The 25,828-nt window shown below is 41.1% G+C and overlaps 1 protein-coding gene across 1 annotated transcript; it reads left to right on the top strand.

Moving 5' to 3' along the window:
• The first annotated feature begins 134 nt into the window (after window positions 1–134).
• Window positions 135–25,442, top strand: LOC136331924 (zinc finger protein 420-like). Its single transcript, XM_066271091.1, has 6 exons — window positions 135–257; window positions 1,844–2,059; window positions 10,317–10,451; window positions 14,921–15,062; window positions 20,430–20,503; window positions 22,892–25,442. Exons 2-6 carry the CDS (start codon window positions 2,045–2,047, stop codon window positions 24,713–24,715), a joined length of 2,190 nt encoding a protein of 729 aa, XP_066127188.1. The 5' UTR covers window positions 135–257; window positions 1,844–2,044; the 3' UTR covers window positions 24,716–25,442.
• Window positions 25,443–25,828: the final 386 nt, after the last annotated feature.

A 25,828-nucleotide genomic window follows, 5' to 3' on the forward strand; every position in this document is an offset into this window, starting at 1 on the left:
AATGAGGCAGGTGGTTGGAACAAGGCCCCGCCCCGGCACCCACCCCTTTCCATTCTGTCCTTGAATTATAGACTCGCAATCCCGCCCGAGATTAGAGGTAATGCGCACGCGCTGGTTGTTACAGACCCGGAAGCGACAGTACCGAAGGTCTCGCGGGATATGGAAACGGCCTTCACGGTTTAAACCCGAACCTCCCCGTTCACATTCCTGCATGCAGTGAACCTGAGGGTCGCTGTGGACTCCCAGAGCCCCCAGCGGTGAGTGCGGAGTCCCGGTGAGAGGCCCCGAGCCTGCCCGCTTCGCTGCCGGGTGGGCGCTCCGCGTCGGTTTCGGCGGAATTTCTGAGGCCGCCCGCCGTGTCTCCCCGCCGTTGGGCGTGGGACACCCCCTGCCGCGGGGTTTTCTGCCTCGGTCCCGAGGGGGCAGCCCCCCCCCCCCGCTGTTTAAAGTCCCGGGAGTCGGACGCGGGCGCTGGAGACGGACAGTGTGCGCCCCTCGCCCCGCCTCTCTTGGCCGGTAGAACCTGGACTGCCTCCCCCCCCCCCCCCCCCCCGGGCCTGGGGACCCGTGGACCCCCTCCTGAGACCCCACCCCATTTAATAAGAGGCCCAGGTCCAGGAAGAGCACACTCTTCATGGGGTGGGGATTCGGGGCGAGAACGCGGGGTCCCCAGAAGAGCCTCTGGCCCCGCGCGGGGAGGGCTGTGTGGAAGCGGCGACAGTGAAGGGGCCCCGGGAACGCGCAGAGCGGGGCTGGGAGGGGTCAGGGGACGGAGAGAGACACGGGAGGGGAGGAGAGGTCAGTGAGGGTCCATGAAGAGACGGCAACGTGGGGGTGCGGGGGGACAGGACCGCGACGGGGAGAGTGACAGTAACCGGGGAAAGGAGCGCGAGGGAAAGAAAGGGGAGAAACCCCGAGGAGAGGGAGGGGCCCGGAGAGAAGGGCGCAGGGAGGGGGGCTGCCGAGCAGAAGTGCGGATGAAGAGAAAATAATTTATTTTTCTTTTTGGCCCAATGGATTGCCCTCTTACACATCTCACATTTAATTCATTTAAAAAGAAGTTATTGAGCTAATCTTACTTTATTGAATATTTCCTTTCTTGCAGTAGTTATTAAATTTTAAATAAGCATTTGTTATATCTCATAACCAAAGTTTATAAATTTTTTTCCCACCCATAAGTGAGAAGTGGTGGTGCAGGAAGACACTACTGCATGCGCCCCCACCAGAACCCAAACTGCAAGTCCACCGGGGGGGCGCAATGCTCTGCCCATCTTAGGCTGTTGCTCAGCAGTAGAGCCATTTTATCATTGAACTATTTTACTGTCTGAGTTGAGGCCATGGAGCCATGCCCTGTACCTGGGGCCACCTTGCTTCAAAAACCAATGGCTGTAGCCTTCTGCTCTTCTTCATCAAGGCACATATGAGAAAGCAATCAAGGAACAGCCAAAGAGCCACAATGATGAATTGATGCTTCTCATCTTCCTTCCTGTCTGTCTGTTCCTATCAGTCCCTTTCTCTATCGCATCAAATTAAATGTCACAGATGTAGATAGAAGTGGGCTCAGGAAACAGGTTTCAGAGGCAAAAGAGGAGCCCTTAACTCTTAGGAGAGAGACAGAGAAAGGTGGGTGGGGAGGCACAGACATGTTCCAGGGAGGAGAGCACCCGGGATGCGTTAGTGAGAGTGGGGAGCAGGGACGGTCAGGGGAGGTGACAGGGTGTTGTGTTGGGTTTGGGTGTTCAGTAGAGCAGCGCCCGTTCTCATTGCTGTGGGAATGTGTGAACATCTGAGGGAGGACAGACAGGTGAAGATAGGAAAATAATACAGTGTGGTCTCCCTGTAGGAGCACTTTTGGGTGACTCCTGTGAGGATGGACAGGAGAGTGTGTCCTTTTCAGCATTTCTAGATCCTTCTGTCTGTGACTGCAGTGGAAGTGGATAGAGGGGCTGTGTGGACACCTGTGGCAGCACATTTTCAAAATGCAGACTTGACTCCTCAACATATTGTTGCCTGAGAAAACAAGCAGGAGCTGGACTAGGACAGAATGGCTGCTTCTCAGGTAAGCGATGTGTCCTGGGCAGAGGCTGTGTTTGCTTTTCCTCCTAACTTCAGTGGATTTAGGACCCTCAACCTTTATTTCTGTACTTCTGATGTTCCTGCCTAGTGATGCTGTTTTCATTTACTTATTTTTTTATTTCATTTATTGATTTTAGATAGTAGAGAGAAAGATGGAGGCAGAGATAGAGGGGGGAGAAGTAGGGAGCCTCAACTTGTAATAGGGGCTTCCCTTATGTTCCTTGACTTGGTAATCCCTGGGCTTCGAACCAGCAACATCAACATCCCAGGTTGAGGATTCATAAACTGCCAACAGTCAAGCTCTTTCTCTTTTTCTTTCTCTTTTTTATTGTTTATTTTATTGATTTTAGATAGAGTCAGGGAGACAGCAAGAATGTTGATCTGTTCCTGTATGTGCCCTGGGCAGGGATCAAACCAGCAACCTCTGCACTTCAAGACCATGCTCTAACCCAGTGGTCCCCAACCTTTTTTGGGCCACGGACTGGTTTAATGTCAGAAAATATTTTCATGGATCGGCCTATAGGGTGGGACAAATGTATCACGTGACCGAGACGAGAGTCAAGAGTGAGTCTTAGACGGATGTAACAGAGGGAATCTGGTAATTTTTTAAAAAATAAAACATTGTTCAGACTTAAATATAAATAAAATGAAAATAATGTAAGTTATTTATTCTTTCTCTGCGGACTGGTACCAAATGGCCCATGGACCGGTCCCGGTCCACTGCTTGGGGACCACTGCTCTAACCTACTGAGCTATCAGGGCCCAGGCTCTTTTTCTTAATTGTCAGGGTCAGCGGCTTATATTCTTCCCTTTTTTGTCCCAGAGCCTTCTGTGTCTTTTCTTCATCCAGGTTCCCTAAGGGCATGAAAAATTTCCACCATGAATTAATCAGTTTATTTATTATTTAGACAATTTAATTTAACAGGGTGACATTGATCACTAAGAGGACAGGTTTCAGGTAAACACCTCCACAGCATTTGAACTACTGATTATGTTGTATTCCCATCACCCGAAGTTAAATTATTTCCTGTCACTTTATATTTGTCCTTCCTCTATACCCTGCCCCACACCCCTCCTCTTATTCTTCTCCCCTGCATCCCCTCCTCTGGTAACCACTTTTGTCTATGTCCACGAGTCTCAGTTTTACATCCCAACTATGTGTGTAGACAGTTCTTGGGTTTAATATACGTATTTCACTTCATATAATGTTATCAAGGTCCATCCACGTTGTTATAAATGACACTTTATTATCATTTAATTTTTTGTGTGCGTGTGTGTGACAGAGACAGATAGGGACAAATAAGAAGGCAGAGAGATGAGAAGCATCAGTTCTTTCTTACAACACCACACTTGTTCATTGATTCCTTTCTCATATGTGCCTTGACTGGGGGGCTACAGCAGAATGAGTGACCCCTTGCCCAAGGCAGGGAACTTGGGTACAAGTTGGTTATCCTTGCTCAAACCAGATGAGCCTGTGCTGAAGCCGGCGACTTAGAACCTGGGTCCTCCACACCCCATTGCGGTTCTCTATCCTCTGTGTCACTGCATGTTCAGACTATCATCATTTCTTATGGCTGAGTAGTATTCCATTGTACATCATCTGACTCTATCCTCTATTGAAGGACACTTTAGTTGTTTCCATGCCTTGGCCACTGTGACTTCCACAGCGATTGACATGGGGTTGCATGTGTCTTTATGAATATTTTTGTATTTGGGGGTAGATACCCAGTAGAGGGATTGCTGGGTCATGGTAGTTCCATTCTTTAATTAAAAATAATATTAAAGACTTATTTCACTGGTGAAGAATATTGGTCTTGATTGGTTCAGGAGAGATGGTAAGATTTTTTTTTAATTTTTCTTTATTTCATTTATTCATTTTTAGAGAGGAGAGAGACAGAGAGGGAGAGAGAGGAGAGAGAGACAGAGAGACAAGGGGGGAGGAGCTGGAAGCATCAACTCCCATATGTGCCTTGACCAGGCAAGCCCAGGGTTTCGAACCAGCGACCTCAGCATTTCCAGGTCGACGCTTTATCCACTGCGCCACCACAGGTCAGGCGGTAGTTCCATTCTTAATGTTTTGAAGCATCCATACTTTCTTCCACAATGGCTCTAACAGTTTCCATTCCTATCAGCAGTGAATGAGGGTTCCTTTTTCTACACATTGTCTCCAATACTTGTTATTACCTTATTGACAGTAGCCAATCTAACAGGTGTGAGGTGGTATGTCATTGTAGGTTTGAGTTTCATTTCTAAACCAGCTAGTGAAGATGAGCATCTTTTCATATATCTGTTGGCCATTTGTATGTCTTTTTAGGAGGAGTGTATGTTCACGTCATCTATTTTTTAACTGGATTGCTTTTTTTTTGTTTCTGAGCTTTGTAAAGTCTTTATTTATTTTGGATATTAACCCCTAATAGGAGCTGTTGTTTGCAAGAATAATCTCCCATTTAATTGGCCTCCTATTTGTTTTGTTGTCAGTTTCTTTTGCTGTTTAGAAGCTTTTTAGTTTGATATATTTTTGCCTTTACTTCCCTTGCCATTGGGGTCAAATCCATAAATGGCCATGTATGGCCAAGGTCTGTGAGTTTAGTACCTATGTTTTCTTCTATGTAATTTACTGTTTCAGCTCTTACATTAAGGCCTTTGATCTCTTTTGAATTGCTTTATGTGCAGGGGGACAACAAAGTTTCATTGTATTGCATGTGAGTTTTCAGTTTTCCCAGCACCATTAATTGGAAAGTTTCTTTTCTCCATTGTTTGTTTGGTTTTTTTGGCTCCTTTGATGAAGATTTGTCCATATTTATATTGTGGTTTTATTTCTGGGCTCCTGATTCTTTTCCATTGATCTGTGAGTCTATATTTCTACCCATACTATCTGTTTTGATTATCATGGCTCAGTGGTATATATATATATTTTTTTTTTTACAATTTTTATTTATTTATTTATTTTACAGAGACAGGGAGAGAGTCAGTGAGAGGGATAGACAGGGACAGACAGACAGGAGCGGAGAGATGAGAAGCATCAATTATCAGTTTTTCGTTGCGCATTGCGACACTTTAGTTGTTCATTGATTGCTCTCATTTGTGCCTTGACCGTGGGGCTACAGCAGACCGAGTAACCCCTTGCTCGAGCCAGCAACCTTGGGTCCAAGCTGGTGAGCTTTAGCTCTAACCAGATGAGCCCATGCTCAATTTGGCGACCCTGGGGTCTCAAACCCAGGTCTTCCGCATCCCAGTCCTATGCTCCATCCACTGGTCAGGCTCAGTGGTATAATTTGAAGTCAAGTAATGTAATTCTGGTTTCATTCTTTTTTTTTCTTCAGGATTGCTTTTGTTACTAGGGTTTTTTTTTTTAAGGGTAAATACAAACTTGGTTATTTTTTGTTTCATTTCTTTAAAAAATGACTTGGGGATTTTGATGGAGATTGCATTAAATATGTATATTGCTTTGGGTAATATGGCCATTTTAACTATGTTGACCCTTCTAATCCATGAACGTCGCGAACCAGCGAGACTAGTAATTCCAGGTCCTGAGTGGGAACGGTGCGAAATTAAGAAAATACGCTTAAAGAATTAAAGAATGGGTACGGGAGTGCTCTGCAAAGCTGACAGCAGAAGCAGCCCACCCCCAAAAACCGCATCTTGCTTTATTTATAGGGTGAAGCGGGCCATTAGCAAATCAATGAGATTTTTGATCACCTTTCCAAGGCAACCCAGGAATTTTTACCAAGTGCAGAAAGCCCCCACCATTCATAACATCTTAACTTTACACAAAACAACAGATAGAAGAAACTTGCCTCCAGTCTTTCCAGAGGACATGGGTCGTAGGATTAGTATCACAGCTAATATGGAGGTGTGGGGAAGGGCTTAGCCTTTTGCAACTTAATCAGGCAGGCGAGGTTGAGGGTTAGGCAGACTGTCAGCTTACAGCCAGTTCCCCACACCTTTGTCCTCCCCGAAATTTAAACTGCAAAAACCCTGTTGGTTTTTTGGTCCCTAACACATGAACATGATATATTTTTATATTTCATTGTTTGCTTTTCAATTTCTTTTTAATAATGCTTTTTAGTTTTCTATATATAGATACTTTACATTGTTTATTAAGTTTATTCCAATGTATTTTCTTTTATTCTTTAAATTGTCAAGGGAATTTTTTTTTTTAGTTCATTTTCTAAAGTTTCAGTGTTGGCATATATGAAAGGAATACATTTTTATATGTTGATTTTGTATCCTGCGACTTCACTGCATTGGTTTATAGTTTTTAATTTATTTTGGTAGAATTTTTGGTGCTTTCATTCTTTCTTGTTTCTTCAGTGAGAGGAGCGTAAGCAGAGACAGACTCCCACGTGCCCCAACTTGGATCCACCTGGCAAGCCCACTATAGGGCAATGCTCTGCTCATTTGGGGTCCTTGCTCCTTTGCACCTCGAGCCATTATTTAGCACTTGAGGTGGAGACCATGGAGCCATCCTCAGTGCCTAGTGCCAAGTCACTCCAATCGAGCCATAGCTGCAGGAGACATAGAGGAGCAAGTGAGAGGAAGTAGAGTGGAGAAGCAGAGAGGCGCATCTCCTGTGTGCCCTGACGGAATTGTACCCAGGACATCCATATATTAGATGAACTCTCTACCACTGAGCCTACTCGCCAGGGCAGGGGGTGTGCTATATATAGGATCATATCATCTGGAAAAATGATATCATTAATTCTTTCCCGATATAAATACTTTTTCTTTCTTTTGCCTGATGCTCTGGCTAAAACTTACAGCACTATGTTGAATAGAAGTGAAGAGACTGACAGCCTTTTGTTGTTCCTGATTTTAGTGGAAAAGCTTTCAGTTTTTCTTCATTTAGTATATTAGCTGATGGTTTGTCATATATAGGGCCATTATTATGTTGAGGTACTTATATTCCAATTTTATTGAGTGTTTTAAACATAAAGGAATGTTGTATCTTACTGATGGGCATTTCTTCATCTGTTGATAGGATTATGATTTTTCTTCGTTTTGTTGATGTGTGTTATGTTAAACAACTTATGTATATTAATCCATCTTTGTGCACCTGGAATGAATTCCAATTGATCATTGTGTATTATTTTTTTAATGGTTGTATTTGAGTTGCTAGCACTTCCTTTAGGATTTTTGCATCAGTATTCCTTAGAGATATTGGTCCATTGTTTTCTGTTTATTTTTGTACTACCCTTGCCATCTTTTGGTAACATGATGTTGACCACATGAAATGTGTTAAGAAGTATTGTTTCTTTTCTTTGGAAGAATTTGAGATGCATAAGAACCACATCTTTGAATGTTTGGTAGAATTCCTAGTGTATTCATCTGGTCCTGGAATTTTATTTTTGGGAAGGGTGATTTTTTTGGGGGGTGTGGACAAAGACAGAGAGGGACAGACTTTCAGGAGGGAAGAGAGATAAGAAGCATCATTTGTTGTGGTTCATTGATTGCTTTCTCATATGTGCATTGACCAGGGGGGCTAGATCAGAGCAAGTGGCCCCTTACTCAAGCCAGCAACCTTTGGGCTCGAGCCAGCGACCATGGGATCATGTCTAGCAACTAGCATGAGCCAGTAACCCTGCACTCAAGCTTGTCATCTCCTGGTCAAGTCAGATGAGCCCACGCTCAAACCAGTGACCCCTGGGATTTAAACCTGGGTCCTCTACATCCCAGTCTAACCCTCTATCCAGTGTGCCATTCTGGTCAGGCTTTTGGGAGCTTTTTGGTAGTTGTTTATATATTTTTTGTTCTGCTCATGGGTCTATTCAGGTTTTCCCTTTTTTTGACTTGTCTAGGACAGGGATCGGGAAACTTTTTGGCTGAGAGAGCCATGAACGCCACATATTTTAAAATGTAATTCCATGAGAGCCATACAACAACCTGTGTACGTTATGCATTATCCAGTAAAAATTTGGTGTTGTCCCGGAGGACAGCTGTGATTGGCTCCAGCCACCCACAACCATCAACATGAGTGGTAGGAAATGAATGGATTGTAATACATGAGAATGTTTTATATTTTTAACATTATTTTTTTTATTAAAGATTTGTCTGTAAGCCAGATGCAGCCATCAAAAGAGCCACATCTGGCTCACGAGCCATAGGTTCCCTACCCCTGGTCTAGGAAGATTATACAGTTGTAGCAATTTATCCATTTCATCTAAGTTGTTGAATTTTGTGGCATAAAATCTTTCATAGTATTATACTATGATCTTTTGTATATGTATGACTTCTCTGATAATTTCTCATGTTTCATTTTAGAATTGTTTAATGTGAGTCCTTTCTCTATTTACCTTCATGAGTCTAGCCAGGGGTCCCCAAACTGCGGGCCGCATGCGGCCCCCTGAGGTTATTTATCCGGCCCCCGCCGCACTTCCGGAAGGGGCACCTCTTTCATTGGTGGTCAATGAGAGGAGCATAGTTCCCATTGAAATACCACTCAGTTTGTTGATTTAAATTTACTTGTTCTTTATTTTAAATATTGTATTTGTTCCCGTTTTGTTTTTTTACTTTAAAATAAGATATGTACAGTATTATTATGTAAGATATGCATAGAAATTTGTTCATAGTTTTTTTTTTTATAGTTCAACCCTCCAATGGTCTGAGGGACAGTGAACTGGCCCCCTGTGTAAAAAGTTTGGGGACCCCTGGTAGCCAGTGGTTTGTCAGTTTTATCGATTTTTCAAAAAATCAGCTGTTTGTTGCATTTATATTTTCTGTACTTTTTATGTTCTATATTTTTTATAATTCCGCTTTAAATTATACTATTTACTTCTTATACTGACTTTTGGGTTTTTTTGTTCTGCTTTTTCTAGATAGTCAAGGTATGATGTTAGGTTGTCTACTTGGGATCTTTTATGTTTCTTGATATAAGTCTGTAATGATATGAACTTTCCTGTTAACTAATACTTCATTATTTTTTTTTGTGACAGAAGCAGAGAGAGAGAGACTGAGAGAGGGACAGATAGGGACAACCAGACAGAAAGGGAGACAGATGAGAAGCATCAATTTTTCGTTGCGGCACCTTAGTTGTTCATTGATTGCTTTGTCATATGTGCCTTGACTAGGGAGCTACAAAAAACCAAGTGACCCCTTACTCAAGCCAGCGACCTCAGAATTTTGAACCTGGGTCCTCTGCATTCTGGTCCAACGCTCTATCCGCTGCGCCACCACCTGCCTGGTCAGGGCGTATGTAACTTTTGATCTCTGCTTTTATTTTTTCTTTGACCCAGTCATTTTTTAAAAGTATAGTTTAATTCTCACATTTTTGTAGGTTTCCTTACTTTCTTTTTGCAGGTGAATTCTAATTTCTCTTTTTAAAAAGTTTATTTTTAGAGGAGAGAGAAATAGAGAAGGGGGTAAGGAGCAGGGAGCATCAACTGCCTCATTTGGCTTGACCAGGGAAGGCTAGGGTTTAGAACCAGTGACTTCAGCGTTTCAGGTAAATGCTTTATCCATTCTGCCACCACAGGTCAGGCTGAATCTAATTGCCAAGCCTTATGGTCAGAGTACATGCTTGGTATAATTTCAATCTTGAATTTTTTGATGTTAGTTTTGAGACCCAACATATAGTTTATTCTTGAGAACGTTACGTGCACACTACAGAAGAATGTAGATATAATCTGATATTTTGGGATGAAATGTTATGTAAATGTGTATTATATCATTTGGTCCAGTGTGTCATTTGAAGTCAATATTTCTTTATTGATTTTCCTTTTTTTTTAAATTATTTTTATTTATTTTTAGACTTTTATTTATTCATTTTAGAGAGAGGAGACAGAGAGAGAGAGACAGAGAGAGAAGGGAGGGAGGAGCAGAAAGCATCAACTCCCATATGTGCCTTGACCAGGAAAGCTCGGGGTTTCAAACCGGCGACCTCAGTGTTCTAGGTAAATGCTTTTACCCACTGTGCCACCGCAGGTCAGGCTCTTTATTGATTTTCTGTTTGGATGATCTATCTAAAGGTGTCAATGGTGTGTTGAGATCTCCAAGTATCATATGTGTGTGTTTTTTACTGCTTCTATTTTTAGATCAGTTAGTAGATGTCATTTATATACTGGTGCTTTCTGATTCAGAGCATATAAAGAATTACTATGCTTTCTTTATACAATGTCCCCTCTATCATAATGAAATGTCTATCTGTGTGTATGGTTACCTTTGTTGTCTTTTAGTCAACCTTGTTAGACAAGGGTATGGCTACACCTGCTTTCAGTTTGTTTGTTTTTATGTATTTTTCTTAGGTGATAAGTAAAAAGACAGAGAGAAACTCCCACATTCGCATGACCAAGATTCACCTGGCAAGTCCACTAAGGGATGATGCTTTGCTCAACTGGAGCCATTGCTCTGTTGTAACTGGAGCCATTTTAGCACCTGAGGTGAGGTCATTCAGCCATCGTCAGCGCCCAGACCAACTTCATCTAGTGGAGCCTTTGCTGCGAGAGGGGGAGAGAGAGAGAGAGATTCTGGGAGAGGGGTAGGGGTGGAGAAGCAGATGGTCGTTTTTCCTGTGTGTAGGTCTGTTTGGGTTGAGATAACTCAGCATTGTGTTTGCTTCTTAGATTCGAGGCTCTGTTTTCATAGGCTTAAGAAGTTTACCTTCATTATATGTTTGAATAAGCTCTTTGTCCCCTTCTTCCTTTTATTCTGATATACCCATTCTTATATTGCTCTTTTTTTTTTTTTAATTACACACAGGGAGAAAGACAGATAGGGACAGATAGACAGAAAGGGAGAGATGAGAAGCATCAGTTGTCTTGCAGCTCCTTAGTTGCTCATTGATTGCTTTGTAATACATGTTTTGATGGTGAGCTACAGCAGAACGAGTGACCCCTTCCTCAAGCCAGTGGTTTTTGGGGTCATGTCTGTGATCACATAAATGTTCAAGCCAGCAAACCTACACTCAAGCCAGCAACCATGGTGGTTGAAACCTGGATCCTCTGTGTCCCAGTCCAACTCTCTATCCATTGCGCCACTGCCTGGTCACACGTTATATAGGTCTTTCTCATGGAGGCAAATTCTTGTGGTGCTCTCTCATTTTTTTTATTCTTGAGTCTGTCTTCTCTTTTTTCTTTAGAATCCATAGTTGCCTGTTTTTGGGGTTACTGATTATTTTGTCTGGACTGTTTTATTAGCTAAACTTGCTACCTCATTTTTCAGTTCATGTATTGAGTTCTTCAGCTCTATCTGGTTCTCTTTAAAGTTTAAATCTCCTTCTTGTAGTGCTCTTTTTGCTCCTTAATTTTTTAGCTCAATAAAAAGTGTATCACTGTTTCCTCACAACTTACTGAGTTTTTTTTGTAACTTCATTTTTAAATTCTGTCTTTTATGTCCAAGGTTTCCATGTAGTTGAGATTTCTTTATGAAAATTTTTTATTATCTGAATTACATCTCTTTCTTGTGTATCTAGGATATTTGATTTCTTTTACCTTGATGGCATTTGAGAGTGCTATTGTTAAGATCTCTATCAAGAAATAACAAAAATATGAAAAAGAAAAAAGTCATGAAAAATATAAAAATTTTATACATAATAATTAAAATGAAAAACTACAGAAAAGTAGGGAAAACATAAAAAAGGAAAAAAGAAATTACACCCTAAAAATAATAATATAAAAATTAAAGATAATAAAATTCAAATAAAAAAAGAAATATGAAAGTAAATAAAATGAGGAAAAGAAATAAAAAGAAAAATTTTTTTCAGGTATCGTAGCTTACTATATTTTCAGTAGATGTTGCTGTACTGCAAGTTTTGGCTTGAAGATTCTTGGAAGGAACTCCACTGTGACCTTCCTGTTAATGATGCAGGCAGTGCCACAGTCATTGGTGGGTTTGGCTTTTTGTGAGGGTTTTATGGCTTCAGCTTTAGGGCTTTCTGGGTCTGTGGATTTAATGTTCTAGCAATAGAGATTTGGTCTCAGGGAACCAGGAGACCTGAGATGGAGAGAATGGCTTTGCAGAGCTAGCTGTGGGGTCTGCCACTGCCACTCTTCCTACCCGCGACATGAGCAAGTTGACATCAGGGAGGCTGGGGGCCTGCACTTTGTGTCAGTGCAGAGAAAGGGCCACAGGCAGACCATGGGAAGTGTGGCCGAGACCCTGAGCTCAGCCCCCCTCTGCTCCCCCCTTAGTTCAGCACCTCCTCCTCTGCCTCCAGCCTTTCCTCGCCTCTCCTATCTGAAGGAGGCTCAGGTACTGTGGATTTGACTCTTGATTTCACAGTAAACAAGACCCAGGCAGCATGGCCCTTCCTCCTTTCCACAGAGAAGCAAAGAAACAGAAAGACAAACCTGATCAGGGTGGTTTCTCTCCTCTTCAGAGCTGACTGTGAGTGTGTTTTATCTTCCATGCCCTTTCAACCTGCCTCATCAGTGCATTCGCTGTGTGGATCTTTCAGGTGCCCTATGAGCCCAGCTGGGGTTACTGCACTGTGTTATAACTTCAATTTGTTAAAATTTCAAAGGGAGAGATCGGGGGTATCTCTCATGCTGCCCTTACTCTCTAATCACTTTCAAATACTAGAAATATCCCCTTTATGACATCAACCTGGAAGGGCAACTGTGTCCAACATCCTTATGAATGGGTCAGAGGCTCCAGCATTAATAAGAAGGAAATGTAGTTTCATGTGGCTGCAGCGTCAGCTCTGTCAGACAGGATTAAGGAAATGCACCTTCTACGGGTCAGAATAGCTGAGGAAGTTCTGACAGAGAAGAGCAGGTAGAAGAGACCTGCTCATTAGATTGCTGAGAAATTCTTTCTATTTTAAGAGAGTGTTAAGGAACAGGACATGGAGGGTACATGTCGATAGACATTTTTAAAAATTACTATTTTTATGACCATTTTCAGATAATTTTCTTATTCATATTCTGTGCCTACAATGTCACAACAGAGCTGTTCATGAATGTGTATAAAAATTTTCAAAGAAATGAGAATGAAATAATCAGTTGCTTCAAATTCTTTTCTATTACTGTGGATGTTCTTCTTGCTACTGTGTTTATTAAAAGTGAGTTTCACCTGACCAGGTGGTGAAACAGTGGATAGAGCATTGGACTGGAAAACAGAGGACCCAGGTTCAATACCCCGAGGTCACCAGCTTAAGCGTTGGATCACAGACATGACCCCTGGTCACTTGCTTAAACACAAAGTTTTTTGGCCTGAAGCCCAAGGTTGCTGGCTTGTCGCAAAGGGTAAGCCAAGGCGGTCACTAGCTGTGCTGTAGTTCCCCCCCAACCTTATCAATGCACATATGAGAAAATTTTCAATGAACAACTAAGTAGATGTGATTAAGAACTAATGTTTCTTGCCTCTTTTCCTGATGTCTCTCTGTCACAAAAAAAAGAAACAAAATGAGTATTATTCACAAGTGATTCATGAAATTACAGAATCACAATCTCTTTCATTTTATTTTCTATCATTTTGTTTTAGTTTATTTTTAAGATTTTTATTTATTTTATAGAGGAGAGAGCAAGCAAGACAGATTAAGTAGGGAGAGAGAAGGGGTAAAAGCATAAAGCATAAACTCCAATATGTGCCTTGATTAGGGAAGCCCAGGGTTTTGAACTGGCAACCTCAAGTGTTCCAGCTTGACACTTTTTCCACTGCACCAGCACAGGTCAGGCTCTATCACTTTCAAATTGTACCTAGTTCTCCTGTTATGTTTGTGTGCATGACATGCTAACATTATTAGAGCTATGTTTTCTCTTTGCTTAAGAAGTTTTTGTTATTATCAGTTATGCAAACTTCTACAGATGTTTATGAGGTTTCTTATGAGTATTGGCCTGGGTTAATACTTTTTTTTTTAAATTGTAGATTATGTTTGAAGTAAAACTCAAGGTCTACCATTCATTGTATGTTTCAGAAAACAGTCTCACAGCAAGGAATGAAATAACTTGTTCTAAGATTACGTATAGTAAATTTGGGGTTGCTGTGAATCCTATCCCTTGAGAACAAGAAATTCCATTAAGATTTTAGCTCAACGTCATCTATGCCTTTTACTTCATGTTTCCTTTCTCTGTGCAATTTAGGAGTATGACTCATGGACTGGAGACATTGGTGTCGCTGGTAGAAAGAGAGCTTGTTAGCTGTGTGGGAACACAGGCCCCATCCCAGAACTCCTGAGTGAGATTCAGCATTTTTAGAAAATGGGAGTTCAGGGTTGTCCACGTCAGAATTGAAGAAGCACTTACTCTTCCAACTTGTGACTTTTCCACCTGACAAATATACACAACTGATCATCAGTGATACAAATACAGTACTGATAAATTCACATGCCTGTGTTGATACCTTAATTCTACTGATAAACCTTAGAGAGAGAAGAAAAAAAAAACATGAACTTGCTGTTTCACTTATTTACTAGAGGACAAAAATTTTCTGAGAAAGAGTATTTCTCCCTGACCAGGTAGTAACACAGTAGATAAGGCACTGACCTGGGACACTGAGGACCCAGATTCAAAGCCCAGAGGTCACTAACTTCAATCCGGGGTCCCTGGCTTGAGCGTGGGTTTTTTTTTTTTCAGAACCACATTTGCTGTTATGAGGCCAAAGGTTGCTGGCTTGAGCAATGGTTAACTGACTCAATTAGAGGCACCTGGTCAAGGCATATATCAGAAAGCAGTGAATGAAGAAGTGAAAGTCCCATAGCTTGAGTTGATGCTTCTCATCTCTCTCTTAACTAGTTTGTTTGACCTCTTTCTCTCACACACACACTCAGAAAAAATTATATATTGCTGGGTGAGCATGATCTTACTGGATCATTTCCTCTTAGGAAAAAACTAATTCTAACCCTGTTTTCATGTTGGATGGCATTATGAACTGAGACTGTGAACCTTCATTAATGTGTCTTTTCTTCCAGAAACCATTGATCTTCAGGGATGTGACCTTCAGGGATGTGGCTGTAGATTTCTCTCAGGAGGAGTGGGAATGCCTGGACCCAGCTCAGCGGAAACTGTACACGGATGTGATGTTGGAGAACTACAGGAACCTGGTCTCCCTGGGTGAGGACGACTTCCTTCCTTAGTTTATTCTCTCTCTGCAGCTTTTTTTCTCATCGGGGGAACATCACGTGGGAGCTTCTGCCTTGCAGGGTAGATTTTAGAGTTCTGCTATGGTGTAGAAACAAAGCCTTCATGGTGCACATTGATTTAACTCAGTGTATGAAAACTTACATGTTGTTTAGAATGATTAAGGTGCTATCAGAAAACAGTATTTTGGGAAGTTATTTTCTAGAACATTGTAATATTGTATCATATCTACTTACATGGGCACAAAATAAATTAGAAATTGAAACTGAAGGAAAATGACAGTATCCAGGTTGGTTGGATGAAGAAGATGAGGCAAGTAAGAGATCTAAAGGTCAGGGAGGAAGCCAGACTTTACAGTGTGGTTGGGAAGCTGCTGCAGTGGAAGAGGCTGTGAGAAGCCCAGGTGTATTCTGGTTGCTGTCATAGAGGGACCGCTCGTTTCCCACATGTTCCGTGGTCTGACACCATCTCAGGACTCTGCTTTTGCTCTAGTGACCTCCATCATCACATTAGCAGTGGGGTCCAAGTCTTCCCCGTGGACTGAGAGCTGCCATGATGGCTCCTCTTCCATAGCTTTGGGGACCACGGAAAACATGTGCACGTACCTGAGGAATTACATGATAAGCTGTGTTTTCTCATTTGGAGTGTTTTATTTTGTTTTGTTTTATAGCAGAAACATAGAGAAGGAGAGAGACAGGAAGGGAGAGAAATAAGCATCAATTATTTTGTTGCAGTACCTTACTTGTTCATTGATTGCTTTTTTTATGTGCCTTGATGGGGGGCTAGAGCAGAGGGAGTAATTCTTCCTACGCCAGTGCCCATGGGGTCATGTCTATGATCTTATGCTCATGCCAGCAATCCCATAGTCACGCTTGTGATTCCATGATCAACCTGGCAACTTTGGGGTGTTGAACGTGGGTGTCCTCTGTCTCCCCATTTGATGTCTATCCATTATGCCACTTCCTGGTCAGGCAAGATACTTCATTTCTAATCTTATGGACGTTTGCCATAAGACCGTACACAGTGTAGATTCAGTTATTTTATCACAACAGAAAGTATCTCCCTAAAGTGAAAAGATCTGTTTTAATTCAAAGTGTTATTTTGCTTAGTATGAATTATTGCAAATTTCTGGTCTGGACCCTAGCACTTTGTCTCAGTGGGAGAGCAACAGCTTGGAATATAGATGTCCTGGGATCAATTCCACTCAATCCATACAGGGGAAGTGTCACCCTCAGCTACTCCAATCTTCGCCCTTCTCTCTCTCCCTCTCTCTCTCTCTCCTTCCTGAAGCCATGTCTCATTTGGTTCCAGTGTATTATCCATGGGTACTGAGGACAGCTCTGTGGTGTCTCTGTGTCCAGCACTAAAAATACCTCAGTTGTGACCATGGCCCCAGATGGATAAAACAACAACCATGGATGGGGGTTTCGTGTGCATCACATCGAGGTGCATGCACGAGTCTATTTCCCCTCTTTTAACTTGAAAAAGAAGAAAAAAATGTTTCCAGCATGTAATTTTTAATTGTTTACATTAGAGTAATTTCATGTCTCTACATAGCTCATGGAGTCCTTCAATACTTACTGCCATAGGCGACCTTAGAGTATTGCCCAGCAGGTAGGAAGGTGTCCACTGTTCCCTGCTTTCATCATCACCATCCTTCTATAATTTTTTTTGTAGTGCAGAGGAGTGCTGCCTTGGGACTCTGTGCTATGATTTTTACTTTTTGATGAGATCTTTGTCATATTTGTGATTTTGGATTCCCAAGTCCAGGTAAACATGCAGAATTGTTCTCCTTTGGTAAGAAGTAGGATACAGCATTATTGGGCACTTCATATTTAGAAAGCGGCTTTGTCCCTTAATTCAAGTTTATTTCAGGCAAAAGCAATGATGCGGTTTTTCATTTGCTTTGTCAGCATGTTTCTTTCTTATTATGTGCTTAATCTGAAATGTTTAAGTATTAGATTAGTCTGTCCATATTTCACAACTTTGTAATGCTTCCTTTATTTGGAAATGAAGGTTAATTTTTTTTAGGTGCATTACACCCTACAGATTTTTGTCAGAATAGCTGAAATACAGGAAACCAGAAAAACTTTCTTATGTCATTTAAATATCTTTATTTCAATTATATTTGATAGTTATTTTTGAATGATTTGAAGCCTTGTGTAATAAATCTTTCTGCTGTATAATATCATGTTGAAAATTTGTACTGTTTGAGTGTATACTCAGTTATAAATTATAGTTAACATAGAAGGATTTTTTTTTTTTTTTTTTTTACAGAGGCAGAGATAGACAGGGACAGACAGACAGGAACGGAGAGAGATGAGAAGCATCAATCATCAGTTTCTCTTTGCGAGTTGCAACTTCTTAGTTGTTCATTGATTGCTTTCTCACATGTGCCTTGACCGTGGGCCTTCAGCAGACCAAGTAACCCCCTGCTGGAGCCAGGGACCTTGGGTCCAAGCTGGTGAGCTCTTTGCTCAAGCCAGATGAGCCCACGCTCAAGCTGGCGACCTCGGGGTCTCGAACCTGGGTCCTTCCGCATCCCAGTCCGACACTCTATCCACTGCGCCACCACCTGGTCAGGCAACATAGAAGGATTTTTGATCACTGGAACTTTTATTATATAATTTTCAAAATTCTACAGACTAATTTTTTTCCTTGATTTGCATTTTCTTTCGCATTCAGTATTATTTTAAACTAGTTTCAGATGTACAGGATACTGGTTAGACATTAATACACATTATAACATCTGAAAGTGTTCTCCATGGTATTTCTGGGACCCAGCATAGTTAATACAGTATTGTTTACTATAGTCCCCATGCTGCACTTTACATCCCATGACTGTTTTGTAACTACCAATGTGTACTTCTCAAGTGCTTTAACTTTTTGAACTTTTTTTTTTTTTTTTTTTTACATAGGCAGAGATAGACAGGGACAGACAGACAGGAACGGAGAGAGAGATGAGAAGCATCAATCATTAGTTTTTTTTGTTGCGTGTTGCGACTTCTTAGTTGTTCATTGATTGCTTTCTCATATGTGCCTTAACCGCGGGCCTTCAGCAGACCGAGTAACCCCTTGCTGGAGCCAGCGACCTTGGGTCCAAGCTGGTGAGCTTTTTTGCTCAAGCCAGATGAGCCTGTGCTCAAGCCAGCGACCTCGGAGTCTCGAACCTGGGTCCTTCCACATCCTAGTCCGACGCTCTATCCACTGCGCCACCACCTGGTCAGGCTGCTTTAACTTTTTGTTCCAGTCTTCCAACTCCCTTGCCCGCTGCCTGCCATCACACTGTATCTGTCAGTCTGTTTCTGGTGATTTATTCATTTATATTATTCTTTGGATGTCAAATATACTTAACATCATATGGTACATGTGTTTCTCTGCCAGTCTTATTTCACTTAGCACAATAGCTTCTATGTGTGTCCATGCTTCTGCAAACGCTAAGATTTCATTTTTTTTATCCTTTTATTTCTTAACATTTATATTCACATTCTTGATTTTGTGTGTGTGTGTGTGTGTGAGAGAGAGAGAGACAAAGACAAAGAGACACAGAGAGGGATAGACAGATAGGAAGGGAGAGATGAGAAGCATCGATTCTTTGTTGCGGCACCTTAGTTTTCATTGATTGCTTTCTCATATGTGCCTTAACCAGTGGGCTACAGCAGACTGAGTGACCCCTTGCTCAAGCCAGCGACCTTAGGATCAGGCTCGTAACTGTGGAATCATGACGATCCCATGCTCAAGCTGGCAACTTTGATAATTTTTTTCTTTTCTGTTTTCTATTGAGGAGAGAGGGACAATCAGAATGAGAAGAAAAGCATCAACTCATCATTGGAGCACATTAGTTGTTCATTGATTGCTTTCTTATATGTGCTTGACGGGGAGCTCTACCTGAGCCACAAACCCCCTGCTCAGGCCAGTGACCTTGAGCTTCAATTAGCAACCATGGGTCATATCTATGCCAGTGACCCCACTGTTAAAATAGTGTGCCCACACTGTAGTCACCAACCTTGGAATTTGGGACCTGTTTCCTCAACATCTCAGCTGATACTGAATTTACTATACCACACTCTGGTCAGGACTGGTGTCCTTGCTCTTAAACATTTGAGCCTCCACTCAAGGCGAATGAGGTCATGCTCAGGCCAGAGACCTCAAGGATTGACACCTGTTACCTCAGCATCCCAGGCTGACACTCTATCCCTGCGCCGCCACTGGTCATGCTGTTTCTGTTTTCGATATCTGTCTTCAGTACTGTTGTCTCTGTGTGTTTGAATGATTACTCACTTTTTAAAAAATGGTCTTTAGCCTAACCAGGCGGTGGTGCAGTGGATAGAGCATCGGACTGGGATGCAGAGGACCCAGGTTCAAGACCCCGAGGTCGTCAGCTTGAGCATGGGCTCATCTGGCTTAAGCAAAAAAAAAAAGAGAAAGCTCACCAGCTTGGACCCAAGGTCGCTGGCTCGAGCAAGGGGTTACTCGGTCTGAAGGCCTGTGGTCAAGGCACATATGAGAAAGCAATCGGTGAACAACTAAGGTGTCCCAATGAAAAACTGATGATTGATGCTTCTCATCTCTCTCTGCTCCTGTCTGTCTGTCCCTATCTATCCCTCTCTCTGACTCACTCTCTGTCCGTGTAAAAAAAAAACAAAAAGTATGGTACATTCCCCATGTACTGCAATTCCCTTGGCATTCTGTTATACAAAACAGAAACAGTCTTTCAGGTAGTGAAGCATCCAGTTCACTGAACATACAGTACTGTCATTTCTGTGTTTCTTAAGAAGAAATTGGTAATTGGAAATATTCTTACCGTATCGCCCTTCTGTGCTTGGGTGTTTCAGCAGATACTGTTAGTAACAGATGTTTTGTTCCTGATGTGACTTTTTTCATTGTTACCTTTCTTGGTGTTGCTTTTAACTCTTAGTTCTGCCTTTGGCATACTTAAAATGTAATTTTATTTTTTTCAGATAGAGTCAGAGGGATAGACAGGGACAAACAGGAACAGAGAGAGATGAGAAGCATCAATTGTCAGTTTTTCATTGCGACATCTTAGTTGTTCATTGATTGCTTTCTCATATGTGCCTTGACGGTGGGCCTTCAGCAGACCAAGTAACTCCTTGCTCGAGCCAGCGACCTTGGGTCCAAGCTGGTGAGCTTTTGCTCAAACCAGATGAGCCTGTGCTCAAGCTGGTGACTTCAGGGTCTCGAACCTGGGTCCTTCACATCCCAGTCCAATGCTTTATCCACTGCGCCACTGCCTGGTCAGGCCTTAAAATGTAATTTTGTCAATACTTGCAGGTATATCCATTTACCTTGTTTCAAAACTGTCATATTTTGCATTTTTAGCTATGCCGTCTGAGGATAACATGACCTTGTATCAAGAGCCAGGAATCAAAGATTTCTTCTGTAAAAGAATAATGGTAAGGTATGGAAGGTGAGGTTTTGGTAATGTAAACTTAATGAAAGCCTCAGAAATTTAGGAAGAGTGGTGAGAATAAAGGACATTAATATGGACAGAACTAACCTGCCGCAATTTTATTTATGTACAGTGGTACCCTAACATATAAGTTTAATTCATTTCATGACCACTCTCGTGACTCAATTTCCTCACGTGTCAAATCGAATTTCCCCATTTAAATTAATGGGAATGCAATTAATCCGTCTGGCCCACAAAAACCACACAAATTTTTTGTTTTACATATATGGTTTTAAATAAAATCTACTTTATAAATAAGAAATACATATATGTATATATATGTATACACACACATACATAATAAGAGAATTTAAAGAAATAACTGGTTTATGAAGTGTATTTACCTTCAAGTTCAGGTGAAGATGCTGGCAGAGGGGGAGGAGATTGGCACAGGAGGATTTCATTTTGTGAACTATTGCTTAACATAACACTCTACACACTTAACGCTACATTTGACAATTTAACTTACACACTATGTGTGATATGTAACGTTATTGCTAAACTTATTTGCTATTTTTTTACTTTACTTAATTATCCTTCTTTTCACTGACTTAGCTTTTTTGCCACACTTTCCTCGCTTTCACTTAAGAGGCCAGTTCAACAGAAACCTTTTCATGGAAGTTTGTTTCTTCCTTTCAGAACGTTTGGCAGGCCATGTAGTAGAGGGTGGTGGAAGCTGGTGATTCAAATATCTGCTTGTGAGTTAAATCCACACATGACTGCTTGTCTCTCAAATTGCTCATGATTTAAAGGGCTCATGTGTCAAGGTACCACTGTATTTAGAGAGAGATATGGAGAGAGAGAGAGACAGACAGTGACATAAACATTGATTTTTTTCTGTATGTTCCCTGACCAGGGATTGGGCCTACAACCCTTGCATAAAGGGACGACAGTGAAATGCAGGGTATTTGCCATGGTGAGAGAATTATTATTATTGTTTCAGTGGTTATTTCACTCTGGCCTGTTAACCACTCAGATGGTTACAATGTCATTTTGAAACAACAACATTGTAGATTTTATCGCTGGTAAGGGCACACAGGATAAGCAGAGTGGAGCAACAATGAATGCTTCCCTTCTTGCTCTTCTCTCCCAGCCTCTGTCTCTCTGAAAGTAGAAAAGAAATTGTGTCCCACCTGGATATGTTAGTGGGTTGTAGAATTGTCCTGGAGCATGGAATGCTGGTTTGATTCCCTGGTCAAAGTTCATATTAGAGCAAATCAATGTTTTGTCTCTCTCTCCATGCCTTTCTGAAAAAAGATAAAAAAAACACTGCATTGATTTTATCAAAAGAGGGGAAGAGAACTTGACCTGTGGTGGCGCAGTGGATAAAAGCGTCACCTGGAACGCTGATGTCGCTGGTGCAAAACCCTGGGCTTGCCTGATCAAGGCATATATAGGAATTGATGCTTCCTGCTCCTTACCCCTTCTCTCTCTCTCTGTATCTCTTTCTCTCTTCTCTCTAAAATGAATAAAATCTTTTTAAAAAATCATAAAAAAAGTTTTTTAAAAAAAAGATGAAGAGAAAAAGGTGGAGAGAGACAGGAACATCTGTCTGCCTCTGTATGTGCCCTGGCTAAGAACTGAGGCAGCAACCTTCGTGCTTCAGGATGATGCTCCAAACAACTGTGCTATCTGGACAGGGTAGGACTATTATTTGTAGTAAACTCTATTTTCTAAATAGGTAAAAAATATTACACATTTGTGAAACTCTCTTTAAGTCAGCTACATAGCCAATCAGCTGGTTTCTAAACATGCAAGTTGGCTCTGGCTGTTTTCCTCGGTGGTAGAATGGCCAAGAGTGTGGGTGTCCCAAGTTTGATTCTGGGTCAAGGCCTACAGGAATAGCAACCATCTGCTTCTTTACTTTTCCTCCTCTTCTCTCTCTCTGTCTTGCTTCCAAACTGACAGCCATGGCTGGATTGGTCGAGTGAGCTGGCCTTGGGCACTGAGAATGGCTCTGTGGTCTCTTCTCCAGGCACTAAAAAAATGGCTCCATTGCTGACCAATGGAGCAACGTTCCCACATGAGCAGAATATTGCTGCTATGTGGGGTTTCCCACCAAGATCAAAAACTATTTCTTACTATTACATATTTTTAAAAAGCAAATCTATAAAACTTAGAAAGTTATTTAATCTTGGAGTAAATAGTAATTGGATTTCTTTTTCAAAATTTTTTTTTAATTTCATTATCTATAATCATTGCCTTTAGAGTAAATTTTGTACAGCCAACATGGTTTAATAGGTATCATAGAGTAATTATTTGAAAATAAGTGTACATGTTAAATGAAATTATACCATTTATTATAACCATATCTATCTTTGATGATTACCAGAGTACACATAATGAAGACAGAAGTTATCAATGCAATGAACATTGGGAAAATGTTAAACAAGAATCAGTTCATAATCAAAATGAAAAAACTCAGTTTCCTGAGAACCATTATGAACACGGAAAAGTGTTTCACCAGATATCACATTCTAATATTCATCAAGTTATTCATGTTGCGAAAATAACAAACGAACAAAGTAAATGTGTCAAATGTTTTAAACAATCTTCCGATCATACTGAAGAGAAAATTCTTACTGAGGAGAAAGCTTACACTTATAATTTATGTAACAGAGCTTTCAGTGAAATATCCAAGGTAAATATACTTAAGAAATTCCATACTGGAGAACAACTTTATAACTATGAAAAATCTGGTAATATATTTAATTGGCATTCATGTCTTAATTCACATGAGAGAAATATTCACACCAAAGAGAGACCTAACAAATGCCCACAGTGTGGCAAAGCCTTTAACCATTCCTCAACTCTTTTTAACCATCCAGAAAGTCATATTGGAGAAAGGTCTCATAAATGTTTAAAACATGGCAAAACCTTTATCCAGAAAACAAAGCTTACTATATACCAAGAAACTGACACAGGAGAGAAACCATACAAATGCAGACAATGTTGCAAAGCCTTTAGCTATTCCTCTGATCTTACTACACATCAAAGAACTCACACAGGAGAGAAACCATACAATTGTAGAGAATGTGGCAAAGCCTTTATTCGTTCCTCATCTCTTACTCTACATCAAAGAACTCACACAAGAGAGAAACCATTCAAATGCAAAGAATGTGGCAAACACTTTAGCCACTCGCCAGTTCTTACTAATAAGCATCAGAAGATTTATACTGGAGAAGTGTCTCACAAATGTTCAGATTGTGGCCAGAACATTCTCCTGAACTCACAACTGACTGTACATCAAAAAATTCTAACGGGAGAGAAACCATACAAGTGTACAGAATGTGGCAAAACCTTTAGTCGTACCTCAACTCTTACTTACCATCAGAAAATTCATACTGGAGAGAGGTCTCATAAATGTTTAGAATGTAGCAAAACCTTTATACGTAAATCACACCTTACTGAACATCAAAGAATTCACACAGGAGAGAAACCATACAAATGCAGGCAATGTGGCAAAGCCTTTAACCATTCCTCAGCTCTTACTGTACATCAAAGAATTCACACAGGAGAGAAACCATACAAATGTATGCAATGTGGCAAAGCTTTTACTCAACACTTTGGTCTTACTAAACATCAAAGAACCCACACAGGAGAAAAACCGTACAAATGCAGACAATGTGGCAAAGCCTTTAGGTGTTTATACGATCTTACTAATCACCAAAGAACTCACACAGGAGAGAAGCCGTACAAATGTAGAGAATGTGACAAGGCCTTTACTTGTTTCTCCTCTGTTACTAGACATCAAAAAACTCACACAGGAGAGAAACCATACAAATGTAGAGAATGTGGCAAAGCCTTTAGTCGTTCCTCATACCTTGCACTACATCAGAAAATTCATACTGGAGAGGGATCTCACAAATGTTTAGATTGTGGCAAAAATTTTCTCCTGAACTCACACCTAATTGTACATCAAAGAATTCACACAGGAGAAAAACCATACAAATGTAAGGAATGTGGCAAATCCTTTAGAATTTCATCAAGTCTTACTGATCATCAAAGAGTTCATACTGGAGAGAAGCCCTATCAATGTCCAAAATGTGGCACAGCATTTAATTGCTCCTCGCACCTTACTCGACATCAGAGGACTCATACTGGAGAGAAGCCTTACAAACGAAGAGAATATGGGAAAGCTTTTGGCCGGTCCTGAAACATCAGTAATCATCAGAAACCTCATACTGGATAGAAACGTTACATTTGTAGGTAGTATAATAAGGTTTTTGCTTGGCATGGAAATTTTAGTACACTTTCAAGAATTCATTATCCAGAGAAACCTTACAAATATGGAAGTTTTGGTTTTGTTTTGTTTGTGGTGACAGAGAGACGGGCAAGAAGGGAGAGAGATGAGAAACTTTTCTTTGTTGCAGCTTCTTTATTGTTCATTGATTGCTTGCTTATATGTGCCTTGATGGTGTGGGGGGCTACAGCAGACAGAGTGATCCCTTCCTCGAGCTAGCAACCTTGGGCTCAAGCTGGTGAGTCTTGCTCAAACCAGATGAGCCTATGCTTAAGCTGGTGACCTCAGGTTCTCAAACATGGGTCCTTTGTGTCCCAGTCTGGCACTGTAGTCACTGCACCACTGCCTGGTCAGGCAAATATGGAGGTTTTTAAGTGACTGCTTTCACCTTCCTAAATGAGAAAACATACTAGAGAGGCACCTTTCAAATAAATGTAAAGTATGTGGTTAAAGCCTTTTATCTGCAGTGAAAACTTGCTGAACATTGTAGAATTAATGATGGATAGAAACAGTAAAAATGCCATTAAGTTTGCAAAATATTTAACCTTTTTTAAAACCTCTTTGAGCAACAGAATTAAGCCATAAAATGCAATTTATGTTCCATAGTCTTTGTCCTGATTTCTATCTTACTCAACATCTGCTAAGACTGGATAGAAGAGTAACAGACATAAAGAACATTGGAAAGCTTTACATCGTATGCAAGGCTTACTTGAGACCCATGTGAGTAATAGAATTTCTTCTACCTCAGGGCTCTCACCATGTTTCACCCTTACCTATATTCATTCTGTAACTTAAAAAATTCTTCCCTTTTTTGGTATTATTTCAACAAGCTGAATTTAACATTAGAATGCTGATAATTATGCAGATGGATCCTATTAAAGGTTTGTGCTCTGGGTCCTGCTTCTCCCAGCATTGTGCAGTGTCCTCCACAGGTAGAACCAGCCCTGCTGTTCTGTTCCTCCAGGGCTTGTTAGTTATACATGTGTCTGTTTTATCTGCCTTGTGGTCTGTTCTGTAACTGCTGCT

The sequence above is a fragment of the Saccopteryx bilineata genome, chromosome 3, assembly GCF_036850765.1.
Source record: "Saccopteryx bilineata isolate mSacBil1 chromosome 3, mSacBil1_pri_phased_curated, whole genome shotgun sequence".
NCBI classification, from domain to species: domain Eukaryota; kingdom Metazoa; phylum Chordata; class Mammalia; order Chiroptera; family Emballonuridae; genus Saccopteryx; species Saccopteryx bilineata.